Source organism: Physeter macrocephalus, chromosome 7 (genome assembly GCF_002837175.3).
Source record: "Physeter macrocephalus isolate SW-GA chromosome 7, ASM283717v5, whole genome shotgun sequence".
Lineage (NCBI taxonomy): Eukaryota > Metazoa > Chordata > Mammalia > Artiodactyla > Physeteridae > Physeter > Physeter macrocephalus.
Window position 1 is genome coordinate 117,045,140 of NC_041220.1, and position 24,435 is coordinate 117,069,574.

The 24,435-nt window shown below is 43.3% G+C and overlaps 1 protein-coding gene across 1 annotated transcript in view; it reads left to right on the plus strand.

Moving 5' to 3' along the window:
• The window catches only part of ALPK1 (alpha kinase 1), a 133,655-nt gene that overhangs the window by 86,160 nt on the left and 23,060 nt on the right, over positions 1 to 24,435 (plus strand). Inside the window, exons 5-11 of the mRNA XM_024119298.3 lie at positions 13,740 to 13,938; positions 15,263 to 15,307; positions 17,638 to 17,697; positions 19,992 to 20,078; positions 20,835 to 20,911; positions 21,787 to 21,882; positions 23,806 to 23,910. Coding sequence (XP_023975066.1) covers positions 13,740 to 13,938; positions 15,263 to 15,307; positions 17,638 to 17,697; positions 19,992 to 20,078; positions 20,835 to 20,911; positions 21,787 to 21,882; positions 23,806 to 23,910 — 669 coding nt within the window. The remainder of the gene's footprint in view (positions 1 to 13,739; positions 13,939 to 15,262; positions 15,308 to 17,637; positions 17,698 to 19,991; positions 20,079 to 20,834; positions 20,912 to 21,786; positions 21,883 to 23,805; positions 23,911 to 24,435) is intronic.

Consider the following 24,435-nt stretch of genomic DNA (forward strand, 5'->3'; position numbering starts at 1 on the left):
ATTGTTTGTTTGCTCTTTAGTTCTTCTAGGTCCTTGTTAAACGTTTCTTGTATTTTCTCCATTCTATTTCCAAGATTTTGGATCATCTTTACTATCATTATTCTGAATTCTTTTTCAGGTAGACTTCCTATTTCCTCTTCATTTGTTAGAGGTCTGGTGGGTTTTTGCCTTGCTCCTTTATCTGCTGTGTGTTTCTCTGTCTTCTCATTTTGCTTATCTTACTGTGCTTGGGGTCTCCTTTTCGCAGGGTGTAGTTTCGTAGTTTCTGTTGTTTTTGGTGTCTGTCCCCAGTGGCTAAGGTTGGTTCAGTGGGTTGTTTTGGGGTGTCTGTGACCTTGTTATGATTTTAGGCAGCCTCTGTGCTAATAGATGGGGTTGTGTTCCTGTTTTGCTAGTTGTTTGGCATAGGGTGTCCAGCACTGTAGCTTGCTGGTCGTTGAGTGGAGCTGGGTCTTGGTGTTGAGATGGAGATCTCTGGGAGATTTTCGCCATTTGATATTACGTGGAGCTGAGAGGTCTCTTGTGGACCAGTGTCCTGAAGTTGGCTCTCCCACCTCAGTGGCACAGCCCTGATGCCTGGCTGGAGCACCAAGAAACTGTCCTCCACAAGGGTCAGAATAAAAGGGAGAAAAAAAAGAAAGAAGAAGATAAATAAAATAAAGGAAAATAAAATAAAGTTATTAAAAAATAATTGTTAAGAAAAACAATTTTTTAAGGAATAAAAAAAAAACGGACAGACAGAACCCTAGGACAAATAGTAAAAGCAAAGCTATACAGACAAAATCACACACAGAAGCATACACATACACACTCACAAAAAGAGAAAAAGATAAAAAATATGTATATATCGTTGCTCCCAAAGTCCACCTCCTCAATTTGGGATGATTCGTTGTCTATTCAGGTATTCCACAGATACAAGGTACATCAAGTTGATTGTGGAGCTTTAATCCGCTGCTTCTGAGGTTGCTGGGAGAGCTTTCCCTTTCTCTTCTTTGTTCGCACAGCTCCCGGGGTTCAGCTTTGGATTTGGCCCCGCCTCTGCGTGTAGGTCGCCTGAGGGCGTCTGTTCTTCGCTCAGACAGGACGGGGTTAAAGGGGCCGCTGATTCGGGGGCTCTGGATCACTGAGGCCGGGGGGAGGGAGGGGCACGGATGCGGAGCGAGCCTGCGGCAGCAGAGGCCAGCATGACGTTGCACCAGCCTGAGGCGCGCCGTGTGTTCTCCCGGGGAAGTTGTCCCTGGATCACAGGACCCTGGCAGTGGCGGGCTGCAGAGGCTCCCGGGAGGGGAGGTGTGGATAGTGACCTGTGCTCGCACACAGGCTTCTTGGTGGCGGCAGCAGCAGCCTTAGCGTTTCATGCCTGTCTCTGGGGTCTATGCTGACAGCCGCGGCTCGCGCCCGTCTCTGGAGCTCGTTTAGGCTGCAGGCTCCGGACGCACAGGCTCAGCAGCCATGGCTCACGGGCCTAGCCGCTCCGCGGCATGCGGGATCTTCCCGGACCGGGGGACGATCCCGTGTCCCCTGCATCAGCAGGTGGACTCAACCACTGCGCCACCAGCGAAGCCCTAGGCTGCGCTCTTAATCCCCTCTCCTCGCGCACCTCGAAACAGAGGCAAGAAAAAGTCTCTTGCCTCTTCAGCAGCTCCAGACTTTTTCCCGGACTCCCTCCCGGCCCGCTGTGGCGCACTAGCCCCCTTCAGGCAGTGTTCACGCAGCCAATCCCAGTCCTCTCCCTGGGATCCGACCGAAGGCCGAGCCTCAGCTCCCCCGCCCCCGCCCGCCCTGGCGGGTGAGCAGACAAGCCTCTCAGGCTGGTGAGTGCCGGTCGGTACTGATCCTCCGTGCGGGAATCTCTCCGCTTTGCCCTGCGCACCCCCGTGGCTGCACTCTCCTCCGTAGCTCCGAAGCTTCCCCCTCCGCCACCCACAGTCTCCGCCCGCGAAGGGGCTTCCTAATGTGTGGGAACCTTTCCTCCTAACCAGCTTTCTCTGACTGGTTCAGGTCCCGTCCCTATTGTTTTGTGTCTGTTTTTCCTTTTTTCTTGTGCCCTACCCCGATACGTGGGGAGTTTCTTGCCTTTTGGGAGGTCTGAGGTCTTCTGCCAGCGTTTAGTAGGTGTTCTGTAGGAGTTGTTCCACATGTAGATGTATTTCTGATGTATCTGTGGGGAGGAAGGTGATCTCTGCGTCTTACTCTTCCGCCATCTTGAAGCTCCTCCAGATCTTGTGCTTGTTTTAAAGGTAGAGCCAACAGCATTTGCTGATGGGTTAGATGTAGAGTATGAGAGAAGGAGAAGAGCCACAAACTTAGAATGAAACCTCTGAAGTTTTGTCCCTCAGCAAATGAATGGATGAGTTGTCATTACTGAGATGGAAAAGCAAGTATGGAAGAGAAAATAGAGTTTTGTTTTAAACATGTTAAGTTTGAGATACCTAACTGACATCCACATCGGGCTATTTATTGTCTAGGCAGTTTCATACACTGGGCAGCGTTGCAAGAAAGAGACTCAGTATGGTATTTAAATTTGGGATTGTCAACAGAAGTGATATTTGAGGCCATGGGACAGTCTAAGTGAGTGTAGCTAGAGAAGGGAAGCAGTCTTAGGACTGAATCCTAGGGCTTTAACATTCAGAGGCTGGAAAAAAAGGATGCTCCAGCAAATTAGAATGAGCAGCCAATGAGGTAGGAAGAAAACCAGGAGAGTGTGAAATGCCAGAAGTCACATGAATAAAAAAAGAGGGATTGATTGTCACAGCCAAATGGTTCTAGGAGTTTGAATAAGATGAGGATTAATAAATGGTCATTGGGGGCTTCCCTGGTGGCTCAGAGATTAAGAATCCGCCTGCCAATGCAGGGGACACGGGTTCAAGCCCTGGTCCGGGAAGATCCCACATGCTGTGGAGCAACTAAGCCCGCACACCATAACTACTGAGCCTGTGCTCTAGAGGCCGCGAGCCACAACTACTGAGCCCACGTGCCACAACTGCTAAAGCCTGCGCGCCTAGAGCCCGTGCTCCGCAACAAGAGAAGCCACCACAACGAGAAGCCCATGCACCACAACGAAGAGTAGCCCCCGCTCACCACAACTAGAGAAAGCCTGCGCGCAGCAAAGAAGACCAAAACGTAGCCAAGAAAATTTAATTTAATTTAATTTAAAAAAAAACAGGTCATTGGATTTGGAGGTTGTTGGCAACCTAGAAAAGAATGGGTTCAGTGGAGTGCTGGGGATGAAAGCTATAGTTTTAAGAAAGAGTGGGAGGTGAGGAAGCAAAGACTGAGTTTAGGCAACTCTTGAGATTGGCTGTAAAGAGGGACAGGGAAATGGGACAGGTGCTGGGGGCAGGATGCTGTGGACTGAATATTTGTATCCTCACCTCCCAAATTCATAGGTTGAAATCCTAACCCTCAAGGTGATGGTTTTGGAGGGGGTGCTTTGGGAGATGATTAGGCCTTGAGGACAGAGCCCTCATGAATGGGATTAGTACCCTTATAAAAGAGATCCCAGAGAGACACAGAGAAAAGATGCCATCTGTGAACCAGGAAGCAGGCCCTCACCAGGCATGGAATCTGCCGGTTCCTTGATCTTGGACTTCCCAATCCCCAGACTGTGAGAAATAAATTTCTGTTGTTTATAAACCACTCAGTTTATGGCATTTTTGTTATGTCAGCTTGAAAGGACTAAGACAGAGATATATGGTTAAGGGAGGACTTTTTTTTTTTAATAAATTTATATTTTTAAAATTTATTTATTTTTGGCTGCGCTGGGTCTTCGTTGCTGTGCGTGGGCTTCCTCTAGTTGCAGCGAGTGGGGGCTATCTTCGTTGCGGTGCGTGGGCTTCTCATTGCGGTGGCTTCTTGTTGCAGAGCACGGGCTCTAGGCACGCGAGCTTCAGTAGTTGTGGCTCGCGGCTCTAGAGCGCAGGCTCAGTAGTTGTGGCGCACGGGCTTAGTTGCTCCGCGGCATGTGGGATCTTCCCAGAACAGGGATCGAACCCGTGTCCCCTGCATTGGCAGGCGGATTCTTAACCACCGCACCACCAGGGAAGTCCCGGCAGGACTTTTTAAGATGGAAGATATTGTAATGTTTGTATGCTGATGAGAATGATCGAGTAGAGGTAAGAAAATTAATGATGCAGAAGTGAAAGAAAGTATTTACAAGCATAATGTCCTTGAGTAAAGGAGGCAGGATAGAATTGAGTATTTAAGTGGGGGGTTGGCCTTAAACATGCCAATAGGAAAGTAGGGAGGACACATGGGTTACAATACAGGAGGGTTGGCAGATTTGGGTAAGAGAATAAGGAAGATCTCATCTCACTGACTATTTCCTTAGTGAAATAAGAAGCCAGGTCATCAGCTGAGTGTGAGGAGGTTAAAGGGGCTGTGGCAGCTGGAGAGGAGAGCAAAAGTATAATAGTAGCTGGGTTGTTAGGCCATGCTAAGGGCCAGCCTCAGGTTATGGTAATAAATTTAAAGTGTTATGGTTGTGTGTTTTTCTCCAGCCACATTCACTTGCTTGGGTAGCAGCTCAGATTAAGCAGAGAATTACACACAATTTGAAAATATTAAGTGACAATAAATAATATTCATCTTCCCCTCCTGTATTCAGAACCAACTGAAAGATAGATGCAAAAGAGCAACCTTTATTATTCTAAAACAGATAGGAGAACGTAGCTTTAGGTTTTCAGACAAGTGGGTTGGAAAATTCTTCACTCCAGACACATCTTGTTGCTGGCAGGACCCTTCCCTTACTGTAGAACAGGGAGGAAGACTTGAAGAGAGGAAAGAGGAAGGTCTGAGCCAGGTATGCTACTCCCATCAGATAACTCACTCCACCCCCAGTAGGGAGGAGGAGTGAGGGGTGGGGTGAGAGGCTAAAGGTCAGGCTAGCTCCCGGGTTCTCAACTCTAGAATCATGGGAATCACCTGGGGATCATCGGTATCACCTGGGCATCGTTTAGAGAAACATGCCTGGGTACACTTCCAGAGATTCTGATTTAGCAGGCCTGGGGTGCCATCTGGGCATCTAGATTTTTAAAAGCCTACCTAGGGGATTCTAATACGAGGCCAACATTTTTTCTTAACAATAAACATGGTCAGAATTGCCAGACAAATATGATAGAAGTTGAAAGCAGCAAAGGAGCGAAGAATGCTTATTAAAAAGTTGCTGTGTTGATGCACCATGGAATTTAAAGAGGCAAGTGAGGACATGAGGGATTGATGGCGTAGCACACACATACACACACACAAAACCCCAGTAAGGTCAGCAGATAGAGTGGATGTCCCCAAAGGGTTGCAGAATTACTGGAGTTGGGCTATCCAGGAAGGGAGCTGGGAGAATAAGAGATAAAGATTAAAGAATCAAATGCTGGAATTGAGATTCTGATTGTGATGCCACCAAAGTAGCAAGTTCTAAAGTGACTGACCATGAGAGTGACTAAGCTTAAGTGTAGAACAAGATCCTTGGAGATAAGGAGGTCATGGCAAAAGAGACCAGCGTGCTGGGTGAGTCATCAGTGTGGATGCTGAAATCACCGTGGTGGCTGTAGCAACCTGGAGTCCAGAAGAAAGGTAAGACACGCAGGTCCACAGTATCCAGGGGCTGTGAGGCTCACCAGGATCCTGGTTAGGTGGTCTCTGTTTTGATGTTCCTTTCTTGTTCTTTTAACAGACAGCCCAACTCCATTCACAGTAGATTTGAGAGAGGGAGGGTAAGAAAGCAGGGATAGATGATCCAAAATATTATCTTTAGGTGTTGAGATTGAGAAAAAGGTTATAACTATTTCTGGAAAGTGCTTGAATCTGCATGCCCCACTGGTAAAATGAAGGAAAGATTGGTGAAATGTTAACAGGCCCTGAACATAAACTGTAAGAAAGTTCAGGTTTTTTCCTCTCCTCCTCCGCCTCACGTTTCGGTGGGTGGACAAACGTGGTGCATGCTGTGCTTGGTCTTCCCTTGACCTTGAGTAGTCCAGTTTGATCAGTTGACTCTTACTCTGCTTTATTGTTGATATATAACTATGCAGGCGTCAGTCACTTTTCATTTGTTTATTCTGCTAATTCCTCACCTCAGGACACTTCCCCCCTCCCTGTCCCCTGCCTTTTTCCTATCTCCCAATTTGCTATGCAGCAATAATTTGCCCTTACACTGCGCCTGCCAATTGCAATGCCAGATGGCTTCTGTTCTGAGTCCCCTCGCCCAGCCCCCCTTGAGAACAGCTGCCATTGTCGTTGCTGTGAGCACATCGTGGCTTTGAACCCATAGCTGGGACCCAAACTTGATGCTCAGCGTTGGGAGGGGCTCACGCTAATGCCAGGAGCCATGAAACCAGCACACACTTTTCCTGCTGCTGTTCAGTAAAAGCCCTTAGAAAAGGCTCTTTCGCATTTTTTCAGTCATCTGCGTATTGAAATCTCATTGTGGAGTTTAATTCCTTTACCACCTGACTCAGCTTCCTCGCCATGAAGTTCCCTTTGTGCCATAAACTCAGTTAGGACCCCATATTTCCCATCCTGAAAACAGATGTGAAAAAACTGTGGTGTGTGTGTGTGCACATTTGTGAGCCTGTCTCTCTAGAGCTCCAGCATACACACTCCCTTATCTGTATCCATATATTTTTATTTAAACAGGTTCATTCAGGAAGAAAAGCCACAATTTAGTGGCTATTGGGACAAGCTTCCTAAGTCAGCCTCTGAGGAAAGATAATAAAATAGAATTCCTTTTTTTTTTTTTTTTTTTTTTTTTGTCTTGAGTTATCCTATGTTGGTTCCATCACTAAAATTCTGTTACTGTGACACCATCTTAAAAGATTATATTTTTGAGCCCTCTGTGATGGCAGGTCAGTCGTGGGTCTAAAAACCCAAACAAAAAGAATCCTGAATCAAATACCATGTAGACCAATATGCATTTCAAAGGCACTGCCACGTAGTCAGTGGGTTAGGGTTTTTGTGTCGTTTTCTTTCTTTTGGGGGGAGTGGGGGAGGGAAAGGGACTCTCTTTCATGTTAATCTAATTGTGCATAACCCAGGCACATTTTACCATGTAGGGAAACTTTCTCTTTAGCGTCCTTGCCTACCACACACTCGGGCCTCCTTTCATTCCTCCCTTTCTGAAGTCAGAGTGCTCCCCCGGTGTACATTTGGGGGAGATTCCCAGGATGGTGATGTATTCTGCTTTGCTGCTGAGGAATTTACTATCCCCCCACTTGGCAACAAATGAAAGTGGGTATTAATTTCTCAGAGTGCTGGTAGAAACACGAGAGAGGGGCTGCAAGAATGATACCCACCTAAATCTGTATGTAGTGCACAGCAGGCCACCATTTCAAAAGAGGGAGAGGAAAGACAATGACAAGAAAGAAAACATTCCCCTGAGTTGACTTCTCTGCATTTTGCGTCGTTAGGTTTTGGAGAGAGATGCGAGAGGTTCGGGCCCTGAACAGAGTCAAATTATGCAGCTGTGGGGATGCCAGGTCCTCCAGAATAGGATGCTTCGTTTAGATTTTCCACAATGCTATTGAAGTGCTTATTTTCCTCCTGAAGAGACACAAACAGATGCAAACTTCTGTAAACACTTTAGAAATGAATTCAGTGAGTTTGGCCTCTCAGCAGTGCTCAATAGCTGACAGAAAAATGTCTAATTAGTGCAAGTGGAAATAATAGGGCCACTTGGATTCCTTCCATCCTCCTCCAACTCTACTTTTCCAAGGAACTCAAAGGGCCTTTGTCTGGCAGGTCACCCTCTCTCAGGCTTTGTGCTCCAAACTATTAAGAGTAGAAGGGGGAACAATAGATGAGGGAATGTTCTCTGCTCAAATATATGGCGTGTTCACGCGGGATGCAGAATGGGGTGTTTGTGGCATCCTTTACAGGTGCTCGGGAGGGATTCCTCCATTGGCGACAGCCAAAAGCAACTCACACGTGCATGCTAAGAAGCCTCCCTTTCAAGAACCAGCTTTCCTTCACCAATTGCCATAGAGCCTGCTCATTTTCCTTTTTTTTTTCTTCTCAGCTTTCAGTAACATCAGTCCTTAGACTTAGTCAAGAGAAGAAATTAAATGAGAGGTTTCACCATTTTCTGAGATAAACCTTAGAGATGTTATACGCATGATCTGTTATTTCCTTTTTACTCTGTTGAAAATTCCATTGACATTTCTTTTAGGAACCTGTCTTTGCTTGTTGTTATTTTGTCATACAGGAGAATGGGAGCACGTGAACGGAATTCTTTTTTCCTGTTCTTTTTCGTAGTGTTCCTCTTCATTTATTAAGCACCCACAATGTGCCAGGCTCTGTGCTGGACATTTGACCCACATTTCCTCTAATACTAAAGCAGCACTGAAAATAGGTACTATCCACATTTCACAGATGAGGAAATTGAGACTAGGAGAGGTTTAGTAACTGGCCATGGCAAGCAAATGGAGGACCTTGGACACAATCCAGATACCTGTGGTTTCATCTCAGACATTTTTTCATCTCGAAGTTTGATTTGGATCATTTTTTATATCTCCCATTTCCCTAATCCCACCTAATTTTTACCCTACCTTCTTGAACTTATAAAATACAGTTAAAACTGTCATTCGGGGTTCAATTTCTATTGACTTCTTTTTAGTATAGGTTTCTTTCATGCCTGGTAATTTTTGACTGGATGCCAAACATTATAAATTTTACCTTGTAATATGGCAGATAATTTGGATGCCTATAAATATTCTTGAACCTTGTTCTGGAATTCAGTCAAGTTAGGAAATAGTTTGATCCATGCCATGCTTGCTTCTAAACTTTCAGAGTGGGCCAAGAGCCATCTTCCTCTGAGGTTAATTTTGTCTCACTACTGAAGCAATACCCTTCTGAATATTCTACCCCCTGCCCTGTGAATGACACGATTTCCTACTGTGGCTGGTAGAAACACAAACTACATGAGGCTTGGGGATTGTTTCCTCTGCTCCTTTCAGGTAGTTCTTTCCCCAGCCTTGGGTGGTGTCTTTTCATACATGAGCTGATCAGTAGTGTTCTGCTGGAGACTCAGAGGGGACCCTCTGCAGATCTCTGGACTTCTTGCTTTGTGCAGCTCTCTCCTTCTGGTTCTCTGCTCTGTGAACTCTGGCCACCTTAGCCTCTACAGACTCCTAGAAGCTCCATCTCCTCAACTTGGGAAGACCACCTCACTAGACTTGTAGAGCATCCTTTCAGCTCTGTGTAAGAAACTTCCAGTTGGAGTAATCCCCAGCTAATCACCAAATTATCACTTGGTCTTGTGGTACCAACTTTCACTAGAGAATTTCAAAATGCTGAAATTAAAGGCCATCTCCTGGAAAGTTTTCTTTTCTTTCTCTTATTTTTAAACACATAACAAGAACACTCTTTTCAATTGGGATTTGTTTTTATTTGTCCGTTTTTTTTTTTTTCTTAGAATTTTTTTTATCATAATAAGGGATACAGGTTCCTTAGAACCACTGTTTGGACTCAGTGAGTGGTGAGTTCAGCCCTAGCTACAAAAACCCAGATTCCTGTGCCCAGATTAGGCCCTGCTCAAAATCACCTTCATCAGACACAGGTGGAAGGCAGAAGAAAAACTGACCCTTGAGAGACTTGGGTTCCTCAAGTATTAGCTGAGGATGTAAAGAAATTGAAACTCTGTGCACTGTTGGTGGTATTGTAAAATGGTGTAAACTCTATGGAAAACAGTATGGTGGTTCCTCAAAAAATTAAAAATATAACTACCATTTAATCCAGCAATCCTATTTCTAGGTATATATCTCAAAGAATTGAAAGCAGGGCCTCAAAGAGATATTTGCACACCCATGTTCACAACAGCACTGTTCACAATAGCTAAGCAGTGGAAGCAACCCAAAAGTCCGTTGACAGATGAATGGATATAGATTCATCCATACAAAAGTTGGTATATACATACAATGGAATATTATTCATCATTTAAAAGGAAGGAAATTTTGTCGCATGCTACAACACAGGTGAACCTTAAGGATTTTATGCTAAGTCAAGTGAGCCAGTCACAGAAAGACAAGAACTATATGATTCCACTTATATGAGGTACCTAGAATAGTCAAATTCATAGAAACAGAAAGTAAAATTGTGGTTACCAGGGGCTAGGGAGAAGGGAGAAAGGGTGGTTGTATCAAGTTTCATATTTGCAAGATAAAAAAGTTCTGAAGATCTAATTCACAATAATGTGACTATACCTAACACTACTGAACGCCATTCTTAAAAAAAAGCTGAGATGGCAAATTTTATGTTCTGTGCTTTCTACCACAATAGAAAAGAAAAGAAAAAAAAAGAGCCGAGTTCCTTCCTGCCTCACCCTGACCCTTTTGACTTTGTAACTTTGGAAAGTCAACTTCTCAGCTGCGGTTTCCTTATCTTACTTAGATTTTGTAGTTACTCTAGATTTAAATGAGTTCATTTGTGTGAACGTTTTTCATAAACTAGATGGTACTACGAAGATGGAAACCATTATTATCAGGGAGGAAAGGGTGGAGAATCAGCCCTAGAGAATAGACCAGCCTTTAAACATTGCATCCCTTGTAGGTACTCAGTTACCCCAAAACTGAAGTGAGGCACCTGTGAGAATGGAGAGTAGAACTAAACATGAAGCATGCACCTTAAAGAGAGGGGACTCACTGTGGCTTGCTGAGTACCCTCCACAGGGTACATAGTCATGAGCAGGGTGATAGGAATAGAGCTGCTGTTTCAAAGAAAGGTTTAAGGGAGCCTGGCAGTGGCAGAAGCTGCAAGTTCTACAGATAGCAGCTGAGGTTGCAAACCAAAGGGCTATATTTATGTTTAGCTAGCATAGAAAGGACTCTTGATCAGAGACTGTCCTTATTAAACAGAGCTGGGCATACATAAAATCATCAATTTCCTATTCCATCTTTAAGTTTACATTTCATGAATGTCAAATGACTGACATGTTCTCATTTTAAAACTTGTGTTTTTCAGATTGATAGTTTATTTGACAAACCTCAATTGCAGTTTTGAGCATTTCAGTTTTAGTTAGGCTTTTTTGGTTGGGTGAAACAGAGGCTCACACAAGCAAACTCATAAAATGGAGTGTACATTGTTATGAAGATACACATGGAGCAATAAAGGAAACCTGTAACTCTAAGAACAGCACTTGCGAAAAGGTGGCTTTGGAGTCACATTCTTGGATCTTCACTCTGGTGTCGTCTATAAATGTAGCTTAGCTACACTCTACTCTCTGCTTCTTCCCATCCTGCAACAACTGGAAAATTCTATCCTTCTTAGTTCAGATCAATAAGTTCATTTTTCAAGCCAGGCCACAGAGTCATGGGCCAAGTGTCAGGTGGGTACTCTTAGGTTAGCCTTGAGCTGGTGGTAAGATGGGGAGAGGGGATCAAGGTCAAGTAGCAAAATACATTGCTGCTTCGAAGGCAGTGGCTGTGGGCAGAGCAGTTTCCCTTAGAAAGGGTTACGGTATGTCAGGCAGTGATTAATGTTGGGGTAACTAACACCTCTCTTCCCCTCCTGGAGCAAAGTAAGATAGAAAAGAGGCAGACAAGAGATTAAGTATTACCTTTAATTCTGACAAAGGCTAAATTGAAAGATATAGCTTGGGGGCTTCCCTGGTGGCGCAGTGGTTGAGAGCCCGCCTGCCGATGCAGGGGACACGGGTTCGTGCCCCGGTCCGGGAAGATCCCACATGCCGCGGAGCGGCTGGGCCCGTGAGCCATGGCCGCCGAGCCTGCGCGTCCGGAGCCTGTGCTCCGCAACGGGAGAGGCCACGGCAGTGAGAGGCCCGCGTACCGAAAAAAAAAAAAAATTAAAATTAAAAAAAGAAAGATATAGCTTGGTATTAGGACAAGGGAGTCTGCTAGATGAACCCCAGAATTATGTTGACTTCCCCATTCAGTCACAGAAATTACTGGGCCAAGCAGAACACCCCATATAGGGTGGCTTTCTGATATGGAAGAGCAGAGAAGAATCCCTGTTTCCTTCAGACAACTCGTTCCCAAAAGAAAAAAGAGAGGAGCTAAGCCATGCATGCCCAGTTTCTTCTTCCCAGATTTTCTAATCAGTGTAGTCCACCTCTCCTGGGACAGAGTGTGGGTAAAGGAGTACAGAGACCAGGAGTGCTACAGCACTTGAGCTCCCTTCATGTGGAAGGAAACATCAAAAGGAGAGAAGAGGTATTCCCCTAACAACTGGCATCACTATCACAGTTTCAGTAGTGATCAACTAAGAACAAAGGGATAAATACAAGAGCACATTATCACTTTTCAAACTTAAAAAACACAGGGATAGGTTAAAACCCTTAACAAGTTAAGAAAGCATCAGTTTGAAAAGAGAAGGATTATTGTGCTGGTTCTCGGTAGGCAAGGTATAAATGAAAAGAAATAGGATTCTAGGAGTAAGAATGGGAGGAGTGAGTCAATTGGATGATTAAAATATTGGTTTTGACCTTTGAATAAATAGAACCTACCTCTTAGGATTGTTGTGAGGATTGAATAAATTCATACATATAAAGCTCTTAGCACTGTGCCTGGCACCTGGTTTTGCCCAATAAGTGTTAATACTTATGTGGTGAAGAAAGCAATGCTTGTATGATAAGATTGTGGTAGGAGAATGGCCAGTGCTTAATAGTGCTTTTCTAGGCTTCATACGTGAGCTAACATGCCCAGAAAAAACTCTGCTTGATATAGTTTAGCAAATGGAGAAAGTACTAGTGGGTGGTGAACTCATTTATGCTAACAGCTGCATGACTTTCAAGTACTAGTGGGTGGTAAACTCATTTATGCTAACAGCTGCATGACCTTCAATGTCTTTTGTATAATACCTTAAGAGGCCAAAAGATGATTTTTTCCATAAGTTTGCCTCATTTATCTCTACTTCTCACTCTTTATGTTATACTTTCATTTCATGTCTGTTTCTTTTCTTATTTTATTCATTAACTAAACATAGTTATATAAAACAAATATAAAATATTGCCTAGAAGTCTATATTTCTTTTTAATTAAAATAGAGGCAATAAATGAAGCAGAATATTATGAACTGACATGGAAAGTTCTAGATGTTATGATGACCAAAAAAGTCAAGTAGCAAAACAATATGTCTAGTGTAATGTCATTTAGGAAGGGAGGGAGGAAGGAAGGGGGAGGGAGGGAGAGAGAGGAAGGAAGGAAGGGAGGGAGGAAAGAAAGAAAGGAAAAAGAAAGAGAGGGAGGGAGAAAGAAAGGAAAAGAAAGAGAAAAAAGAAAAAAATAGAGGGAGAAAATGAGAGAGAGAAAAGGCAAGGTAGGACAAAGAATCAATTAATGTCTAAATAAACAGAAAAGGGTAGAGGAAGTTCTGGAAGGATCTCTGGGAAACCATTATCAGGAAGAATGAGAATGAAATTTGTGGCAGGAAGGGAAAAAATAAGGTAAGGAGTCAGAAAAAAACAAAGAGGCACTTTTAATTTTTACTTGGTGTTTGAATTTTTTCATAACAAGAAATATGCATTTATTACATGTATAATATTAGAAATGTAATAGGGAAAATGGAATGAAAGAAATATTATTTTATCCCACAAATGAATTGGGCTTTTCATTATCGTTATTATTATCATTATCGTTATTATTTTCATTATCATTATTATTATCTTTTTGTTCAGTAGCGTACTGTTTCCTCTCCTAGCTCTAAGTTTTGTTGTTGTTCTTGTTTTGATAATAATACCTAGAAGACTACTGGTCCCAAGACTGCCTTCTGTTCTGCCCAACTTTATTTCTTTTCATTCAGGCGTCCCTGAAAGCCTCCATCCTCGCCCGGGAGTGTGCCACTGCAGCTGCCATTGTGTTCCTGAGCGACCGGTTCCTGTATGGGCTCGACGTCTCGGGCGAACTCCTGCAGGTCGCCAAAGGGCTGCACAAGCTGCAGCCAGCAACGCCGATTGCCCCGCAGGTGGTTATTCGCCAAGCCCGAATCTCGATGCACTCAGGTAGGCTCCCTCCTGCTAGCCCTCCTCGTCCTGGAGTCGTCCCGTCTGGGGCTCACCTTCCTCGGGGCTCCTTGACTTCCGCGGGGACGGCAGGCACCGGGGCCCTCGGGCCTTCTTTTGTAGCCGCCGGCGCTCCCGCCAGCCCGCCGCCTTGCCCTTCCCCCTGCCTCTAGCCAGCACAAAGGCCCTGGCATAAAGGATTTCAGAGCCAAAAGCAATAGAGAAAATTGTGAAAGGGGGTGGAAAATACTAATTGGAGCTTTTGTCGTCTAACAAATCTGTCCTGCTGCTTTCAAACAGGGGTATCTGAATTGCTATACTTCTGACTAGCAGCCTTTAAAAATCAGATTAGAATTCTACTATTTTCTCTTAGCTCTCCAGTCTCCTTTCTGTAGGGCCACTTGACTATGCTAACAATAGACCTGACAAACCCACTGAAGTAATTTGAGATATTTTTCCATCACACGGAACACCGGTACAGTACCTGATTAGGCCTTAAAGTATCTTTTTTTTTCCTTCTGTCACTTTGAATAAAATGAAAAATGAGGCTGACATTCTAACTTAGGCTGTAATATAGACGGGGACTGGAGGGGAGAGGGGCCTGCTATGTGTTACAGCAAAGTTCACTTTCATGGAATTCTTGAATTATTTAAATTACTGATAACCATGAGGTTTAGAAACCTGTAGCCTGCTGTTCTCTTTTCCAAGAGTGAAAGGATAAAGGATGAAAATAGAATGCAAGTTGCCTCTCCCAGAAACAGGACTGGCTCATTTTTTAAATTGGGTTTAGCTATTGCTATTGTTTTAATAACTCTGGCCTTGAAGAAGTTAAAATAGCTTTTAACTACTTCATTTCCTTTGAAAAGGAACTGTACTAACTACACTGAATGGGACAGTTGCTGAGTACAGAGAGAGACAGAGATAAAAGGACATGAGAGACATGGGCTTGTGGAGGTTAACTTTTCACAAGCCCAAGTTAATTCACTCTCAAGTTCTTGCAGCTGTGCATAAATTGTACCCGTATCTTATTATTTACTTTTCTAAAGTAATTGCATCAACAGAGTTGAACTTAGGAAAAAATTCTTACTTCAAATGTCCATGATTTGGGACATTTTATAATGTTTGGGGTTTATCATGTTGAGGGTATGAGAAAAACCTAACCACTAATACGCCTTCTGAATGGCATCAGATGCAATAATGTGTGAGCAGAGCATTCTGTTAGGGGAACCGAAAGTTGAGGGCCGGGCGTGCGTGGGCAAACTAATGTTGGTTCTCATCAAATAGAACTTGGAACAGTTACTGAGGCATGTTTCATGATACACAGATTTACAGATTTGCTATAGTGTGACATGGAAATCAAGGTCAAGTGGTAAGTAGTCATGTTGATAGCTTTGCTTTGCACAACCAAATAATCTTTTCACTTACTTGTTTGGTTGATTGTTCCTCTCATGCCTCTAACTAAGGTGGTATAGACTTTTTCTTCTGATGACAATTAAGCCTTGATACCATCATGAGCAGTACGCTCCTCTGCCCGCACATCACATGTCTAAGGTAAAAGTCCTAGCTCTTATTCTGCAACAGTTGGGGTTGTCTTTTCCTCAAAGATACTACCAGAAATGCCACAAGAAAACAGACACAGCCTCAGAGTTAAGGTGCTTATCTGTAAACTTCTGCCCCCAAACATCTCTTGAGGCTCTACCTACACTGGGTTTCTCAGACAGAAAGGGGGACTTAAGGCAGGGGTGGTGTCCTGGAAAGAGAACAAGGTACAGTGAAAAGGGGTCTCAATCCCCAGCATTTGGGAATCCTGGGATAGAGAAAGGAGAGGTGTGTACGATGTTATAAGGGGTAAGGAAAAGGAATAAAGATAATATGAAGGGACAGCACAGTCTTCCTGTTATCCCCTTTGACCCAGACCATCCTGGTATCCACTCAAAACCCATTCCAAAGGTCCAGGCATTCAATGTCGTGGGATTTCAGAGGCAAGAGAGGATGCCCTGGGCCTGCTCAGCTCACTCCTGCCTGAAATTACGAGACAAAACCTTTCAAGCCACAGTTAAAAACAAAGAGTCAGACTTCCAGTTCCATCAGCGTGGAGGATTGAGCAAGTGTGGAATCTTCTCCCATTACATAAATGTCGTGAATTAAATATTTTTTTAAGTGCCTGAACCATAGAAGACATTCAAAATCAGAATAGTGGACTACTGCTCCTGACACTATAGCCAAAGAGATTTACACTTGGATATAGTCCTAGGGGAAGGGATTGCCACTTTAATTCCTGTGCAGGGACGAGACAGGGCCTTGGGCCTACTTGGAGTGAAATATTTGCATAAAGCTGGAATCCTTAAAGGTTTGCACAGCTATGAAATGGGACTGAACTGCTCTACCAGCCCACCCAGAGAGGTGATGAGGAAGCTTATTCTCTGCCCAAGCTCTGAGGTGGAGGCCAAAAAAAATCTCTGTAAAGAAATGAAAACCTCAAGTCTGTGCCACATGTCTGTGTGGAGTCTGAATTTACCCACAAGAGAGGGAATCAGCCACCAAGTAATTAAGAAAAAACTAATTCAGGACTGAAATTTCCGGGACCTAGGAGATCAAGTACAAAATTATGCTGTAGAGAAACATCCACACTCCAGAGGCATCTCTTAATGTCCCGACCAGAAAGGTACACAGTGTCACTTCTGCCACATCGATTGGTCATAACAGGTCACAGGGCCAGTTCAGGCTCAAGGAGAAGGAAAACAGATTCCACTTCTTGATGGAGGAATGGCAAGGTCACGTTGCAGAAGAGCATGTGGGATAGAAGATATTGTTGTGACCTCCTTTGGATCACAGTCTACCACAGTCAGGTATATGTCTGTATCTGCACTTTGAAATAGGGTGGTCAGGGAAGGCCTTATGAGACAGTGAAGTGACATTTGAGCAAAGACCTGAAGGAGAAGGGAGCAAGCCTTGGAGATACCTGGAATAAACGCATTCCAGACTAAAATAAGTACAAAAACCCTGACATGGGAGCAAGCCTGGCAGATTCAAGAAACAGTCAGGAGGCCACTGTAACCAAAGTAGAAGGAGTGAGGGTGAGGGAAAGAATGCTAAGAGAAAAGGTCAAAGAAGTCCCAGGGGCCAGGTCATATGGGGCTTAGAGGCACCTAAGAGCAGAAATGGATAAAAGGATGAATGATTGAGTTTCCTCCTTACAGAAAAACAGCCATCCATAGTGTAGGCCCCTCCTACATGGTGTTAATGAAATAAATGAAAAGTTTACAAAGAACCTCTCTACCCACCCCCAAAAAAAACTCCTTCCTGATAATTCTGTAAATAGACCTATTCACGGGCAACTCTCCTCCACTTCTGGAGGCATAGTTTTCACAAAAAGGAGACACAGCCTTTGACAAAGGTTTGCCTTTACTTCTCAAGGCTTACTCTATATGAATGGATTATTCATTCATATGAATGAATATGTGTGTGTATATGTATGTACATGTATATGAATCTGATTGCAATTTCAGATACTGTACAACTTCCCACCTTACCAGTTCCTGAAAACTTCATCCTCTTTTTCACTTTTGTGTATGATGTAGTTACTGATTTTAAATTTTAAAATAGAATGTTTCCCCGTTATAATGTGTTAACCTTAGAGCATGAACAGCAGTATTTAAAGCACATGTTCAGAACTAATTATGTGTTGCTTCTTTTCAGGGAAACTTTTAAAAGCAGAGTATATCCTGAGCAGTCTAATAAGCAACAATGGAGCAACAGGTAAGGTGCTCTCATATCTTCACAATGACCTTCACCCTCCACCCCTACCAGAGTTGCAGTTTAAAAACAACTTAATGGGGACTTCCCTGGTGGTCCAGTGCTTATGACTGCACGCTCCCAATGCACTGGGCCAGGGTTCGATCTCTGGTCAGAGAACTAAGATCCCACATACCGCAAGTGAGCCTGCACGCCGCAACTAGAGAAGCCCACACATCGCAACTAAAGAAGCCCATGCACCGCCATGAAGACCCAGCACAGCCTAAATAAATAAATATAAATAAATAAATAAATAAATAAAATGTAATGACCTGGTAGTTACTATATACTAGACGTTCCCAGAACTACCTAGGACTGGCTCTGCTACTGACGAATGAAATGGCTTTGGTTAAGCAGGTTACTTCTCTATGTTTCCATTTTCTCTATTTAAAAACAAAAACAAAACAAAACAACCCAACCAACTCTTCTAATATCGCCCTGCTTTATTGTAGAGTGTGTTATCTAATCAACATTCGCTGTGAAAGTAGGTAACTCCCTGGACCTCAGAAAGGGCTCAGCTACAGCTTTGAAAAGAATTGTGAATGGAAATTGAGCCTGTAAATTCAGGAGAATACACTTACAGTTTTATGTATTTAAAGGGTCTGGAAAATAAATTTTATTTTGCTACAGAAGAGCTATAATAAAAACTTACTTTGAAATAGATTTCTTTTGATATTTAATCATACATGAAAGGAAGCAAGTCCTAATAGTTGGGTAACAATTTAAGCCTCAAATACCTTGTCTGAATTTCTGGGCACTTAAGTCAACAAGTTTCCCATTACGTTGAACACAATTCCTAGTCGACTTTTAGGCTCAATATGCTTGGATATAAGGTCCTGAGCTCCTTGAAACTTGTAGACATTTCCAGTGGGGAGGCAGTTTGAAATACAGATATTGACCACATACCCCCATTTGTGGCCACCATCACTAACCTACAATATGCATACTTCCCATCTTCTCCACCACACACACACACACACACACACGCACGCACGCACGCACACACAGATTAAAAGCTAGGGAGAAAGTAAGGAGGGTGATGTGACACAGAATAATAAGAATATGTAATAATGAGTCTGACTTTATTTTTGATGTTTGGCAACTGGCAGCTGTCAGGCCCCAGCTTCTTCCCTCTTTGCCCCACATCTGGACAGACTTGATTTTTTTTTTTTTTTTGCGGTACGCGGGCCTCTCACTGCTGTGGCCTCTCCCGTGGCGGAGCACAGGCTCCGGACGCACAGCCTCAGCAGCCATGGCTCACGGGCCCAGCCGCTTCGCGGCATGTGGGATCTTCCTTCCCGGTCTGGGGCACGAACCCGTGTCCCCTGCATCGGCAGGCAGACTCTCAACCACTGTGCCACCAGGGAAGCCCCCAGGCTGATTTTTTTTAAAGCTCATTTATCAGTAAACCCTGGCCTAGCTGTGGGAACCTTTACCCCAGACCCACACCCTAATCACAATAAAAACAAAAGCCACTCACCACTCCCTTCACTTAAGTCAAAAGAACCAGCTTGGGTGCCTTCCCTGCTCTCCTCAGAAAGGCTCATTATGTGAGCACTAAATCTTTTCATATACTCTTAGTGCGTGTGTAGAGTCATCAGTTTCAACATTCAAACCAATTTTGGGTGGATGGGATGGATCCCGCCCTCCATGAGGCAACCACAAGACAGTGGGGGTGACACTGTAGTTAATTAACCTGGGGAAACCTCGGAGGCAGTAGCACTGAGGATGAGCCCTGAAGTAGGAGCTAGAGGGGGTGGAATCCCTCCCTCTAGCTAGAGGGAATGGCAAGTGCAGATACCATGAAGCAGGAGACGGCTGCTATTATAAGGAACACAATGAAGCTGCATGGCAGAGCCCAGTTGGTGACGAGGAGAGGTGGAGACCAGGCAGGATTCAGTTCCTGTGAAGCCTTATAGGTTGCGGCAAGAAGTATGGACCTTATTCTAAATACAAAGAAGAGATCGTCTCCCGAATTTATATCACATGTGTTCATTAAGGCTTCTATGAAAATCGTTTTATTTCACCAGGCCACTTCTTTAATAATTCAAGGCCAGGGACTTCCCTGGAGGTCCAGTGATTAAGACTCCATGCTCCCACTGCAGGGGGCACAGGTTCGATCCCTGGTCAGGGAACTAAGATCCCACATGCTTAGTGGTGCAGCCAAAATAAATAAATAAATAAACATTAATTTTTAAAAAAATTTTTAAAATAATTCAAGGCCAAAAATGCTTTTCTTTTCTTCCTCTTTATTGTAGGTACCTGGCTGTACAGAAATGAAAGCGACAAGGTCCTGGTGCAGTCGGTCTGCATACAGATCAGAGGGCAAATTCTGCAGAAGTTAGGTACAGTCATCCTCTCAAGGCTCATTTACCAAGTCTGGCTACAAGATTTTACTATGGACTTTTCTCATTGTATCTGGTTGATACAGTTCATCCCTACTTCCCTTAGTTTCCTTATGGAAAAGAGAATGACACTTAAGATGCCAGGAATGTTATGAACATTAACAAAACAAAATATTTTTCTGTTGAGTTTTGTTAAAGAAATTTACAGTTGTATATTATGACTGTTAACCACAGGATTCTCGGTATTATTTCTGGCATCTGGCTCTCAGCTCATTAGGACTCCATTTGATATAGTGACACCTTATTCTAAACCCACCCTGACAGCTTACCCATTCGTTCCTGGGAAGGTATTCCTGAGTTTTACAAGCTAAGTTTATAGGACCCTAATTATACTTTAAAATGCAGACTAATGTATTTGAAATTTATCAGAGGATGGTAATTGTTATCTTGTAAATAATGGAGAAAATTATTTCTATATTAATATATCTTATATGTACACAGGTAATATATAATATTTCTTACTGTTTCCCTGTGAAAGGGAAAAATTATCTGTATTAAACCAACTGGAAAAACAGATTGCTGTTTTTCCAGCAGATTGCTATCTGCTGATTACTGTCAATCTAATCTAGTCATATATTTTCTTAACAAAATCCAATGAATCTTCTTTCTGTATTATTTTTTAAAGGTATTTTCTGACACAAGAGCACAGATACTCGCAGATACTAGCAGTTTTTCCCATCTCCTCCTTTTTTGCAGGGATGTGGTACGAAGCAGCAGAGTTAATATGGGCCTCAATCATAGGATATCTGACACTTCCTCAGCCAGATAAAAAGGTTGTTTGTCTAGTGCTAATTTTCTCGTTTCCTATACTTGTCTTTGAAAGATTATCTCCTTATGGCACAATTTAGTTTATCATTTATCAATTTTATTGGTCCTATTTTTATTGATTCTACACAGGCACCGGACCAGGAACATTTGGTAACTTCCTTCTAGTATCTTGCTCGTCCTCATTCACAGCTAGACGCCTGGCATATATTTAGTATTTCTATATATAATTATAACTATTTATGCATTTATTTCTACCAATCCATTTATTTTTGATACCTATTTTATTATATATTTAGCCTTTACCTAATTCCATAGCAAAGTTGAGATGGTCAAGTTGCTCATATGTAAAATCATTTTTCTTGAGTTGAGTGGGAAAAGACTTCGATTAACTGTTTACGCAGCATCTTTATTCAAGAAATTGAGAAGCAACTTTTGCCTTCCTACTTGATGTTTTCATTCTCTGTGACTCTGTGAGAATATTCTCCTTGTTAATTGAAGCTTTGGGTTATACGTCTTCCCGAGCTGTGTCAGCAGCACTGCTGCCTACAGTCCTTTTAACAGCACAGGTGGAATGGGGTGTGGGGACTCTTGCTTGGGCCAATTCATTATGCCTAGCAGTATGGACAAGTTAGTGTTGACAATCCAGTGAAGCCCAACTAAGAAATAGCTGAGTTTGCATTACTCCCATGTCCTCAGGATGTGATGATCTTTCAAGCCCGGTGACATCCAGTTGAGAAGTATCCGCAGTGTCATAATCACAATAGCAATAATAATAAGCCATGGTTTATTTAGAAGGCTAATCATTGACTTTAGGCCTTGAGATGAGAGCAACAATTGACTGTGAATTCCTAATCTGTGTTTTGTTTGTATTTCCTTACAGGGCATTTCCACATCACTAGGTATACTGGCAGATATCTTTGTTTCCATGAGCAGGAAAGATTATGAAAAGTTTAAAAGCAATCCTGAAATTACCTTGGTAACTATCACTTGTCAAAACCACGGTGCAGAGTGGCATCACCTACAAAACCGTCAGCATTATTCTTGGCGCTTGGTTAGCTCTCTCTCCAGGAGCCAGGGGGCACAGTGTCTCCCCTCTTCAAGTAATGTGAGCAGTCCTGGAGACAGTTCCTATGGTGTCCTCTTTGGCTTTATTATCCTAGCACCTAGCACAGTACCAGACCTACAGAGGGTACTGGGGAAAAAAAGACTGATGGATGAATGAATGAATGAAATCAAAGTGATAAATGCTTTGAACCCCATGATTTCCTTTCAAATTATCACAAAATGCAGTTTCCACACTTGGGCTCTCTCAATGACAAAGTAAAGGGGTAATAACTTTAAGACTTTAATTACCATCTGTTCAAATCAGAGCATCAGTCGCTTGCTCAGGCTCTTATCTGTGATAATGATTACAAATATTTGTATATTGCTTTATAATTCAAAAAGTGTGTGTATATATGTATGTGATCCACATACAACACATCTACCTATGAGGTAGGTAGAGCAAAATGTGTCAGTCCCATTTTAGAGAAAAATAAACTAAGGTCCAGAGAAACTAAGTGACCTCTGCTACTTGTACAATCAGTAAGAAAGAGAACTGGGAGCAGAAGCCAGGTCTCTAACCAGTTTGGGGCATCGCACAGACATTGACTTCTCTCCTGCACTGCACTGAAATTGAGATTTTTAATGGTATCATCAATTACTGCCTTTTTAAAAATACCAAAGCAGGACTTCCCTGATGGCCAGCAGTTAAGAATCTGCCTGCCAGTGCAGGGGACACGGGTTCGAGCCCTGGTCCGGGAAGATCCCGCATGCTGTGGAGCAACTAAGCCCGTGCGCCACAACTACTGAGCCTGAGCTCTAGAGCCCGCGAGCCACAACTACTGAAGCCCGTGCGCCTAGAGCCCGTGCTCCGCAACAAGAGAAGCCATCTCAATGAGAAGCCCGCTCACCGTAGATGAAGAGTAGCCCCCGCTCACCACAGCTAGAGAAAGCCCGCGCACAGCAACGAAGACTCAACGCAGCCAAAAATAAATAAATAAAATAAATACATTTATTTTAAAAAAATACCAAAGCAGCAACAGTAACTGTACTCAGTACTAATTAGTGTAGCATAAGAACACATACAGCTTGCTGCTAGCAATCTGAATCTTAGCAAAATGTTGCTTTTGCTGTCAGACAGACCAAAACACAGGAAAAGAGTTATGCCCCTTGTTCAGTGAAGTTGTCTCTGAGGACTATTTAACATTGCAAACTGCCCTTCTGCCTTGGGCCTCCTCAACCTCTTCTCGCTTTATTTTCCTTTGGAACACTTGCTGCCATCTCAAATACTATGCATTTTACTTATTTTGTGTATTGACTGATCTCCCCTTAACAGGAAATAAGCTTATTGCAGGCTCACTGTCTGCTCTCTCCTTCGTGGCTAGAACAGTGCCTGGCACATGGAGGTACTCAATACATATTTCTGAATAAATGATTGAATCTTATTGCTGTGAAATCGTACATTAAAGGGCTCTTTGCCAAGAACAATGCAGAAATCATCAGTGAATCTGACTGCAAAATGTGCAGAGTTCTGTGAACAAAGAGCTGCACGATCCTCCAAAGAAACTTGTCTGAATTACTTTGCACAGGCAGGCAGGTGTGAATGTTTGCACACGTGAGGCCTTCTCTGCGGTACACGTTGGGGATGGATGATGTATGGGTGTGGGGGAAAGGACAGTCACTGTCCTGGGGTCTTTTGACCTACTTACTCTTTCTTGGCCCTGTTCTGAAATGGTTGTGATGAGGCGCAGGGCATGCCTCAGAATCTTGAAAGAAAAGCAAAGGAATTTTATAGCCTGTCTTTTGCTAATGGATCAATAATTGTCAACAGTACACTTGGCCTCCTGTTTTCTCTCAGGGCTTGCTGAAGGAGTTTGACCACCATTTGCTGTCAGCCGCTGAAGCCTGCAAGCTGGCAGCTGCCTTCAGTCCCTACACGCCTCTCTTCGTGCTCACGGCTATGGTAAACAGTACAGCCCTCACTGCTCCTCTCTCCAGTGACAGATGTAACTGGTGGGAGGGAAGGGTCTAACCTTAAAATAGGCTTTGTGTATATCATTAGGTAATTGTGGTCAGACCTCACATATGTAAAGGTTTTATCATTCAGAGTAGTGACATCCTGGTGGGAGCTAACTTAATACAGCGGGAGGATTTGATGTTATCTGCTCTAGAACAGTGGTTCCCAAGCATGTCAGAATCACCTAAAAGCACTTTCAAAATACATATTCTTGGGCTCTACCCTAAATCCACTAAATGTATCCCTGGGATTTGTACCCAGAAACCTTTCATTATGAAATACTGCCCAGGTGATTCAAATGCACAGAGGGGTTTGGAAGCCACTAATCTATTGTTTCGACTATTATTAAACAAATGATGTGTTTGTATATAGCACAATTATTATGTCCACATTCCACGTATAGACTCTGTTTGCTAAAACTAACAATAGCAACAATAACAAATTTATCGTCTTTGATCAAAAAGTATCAGG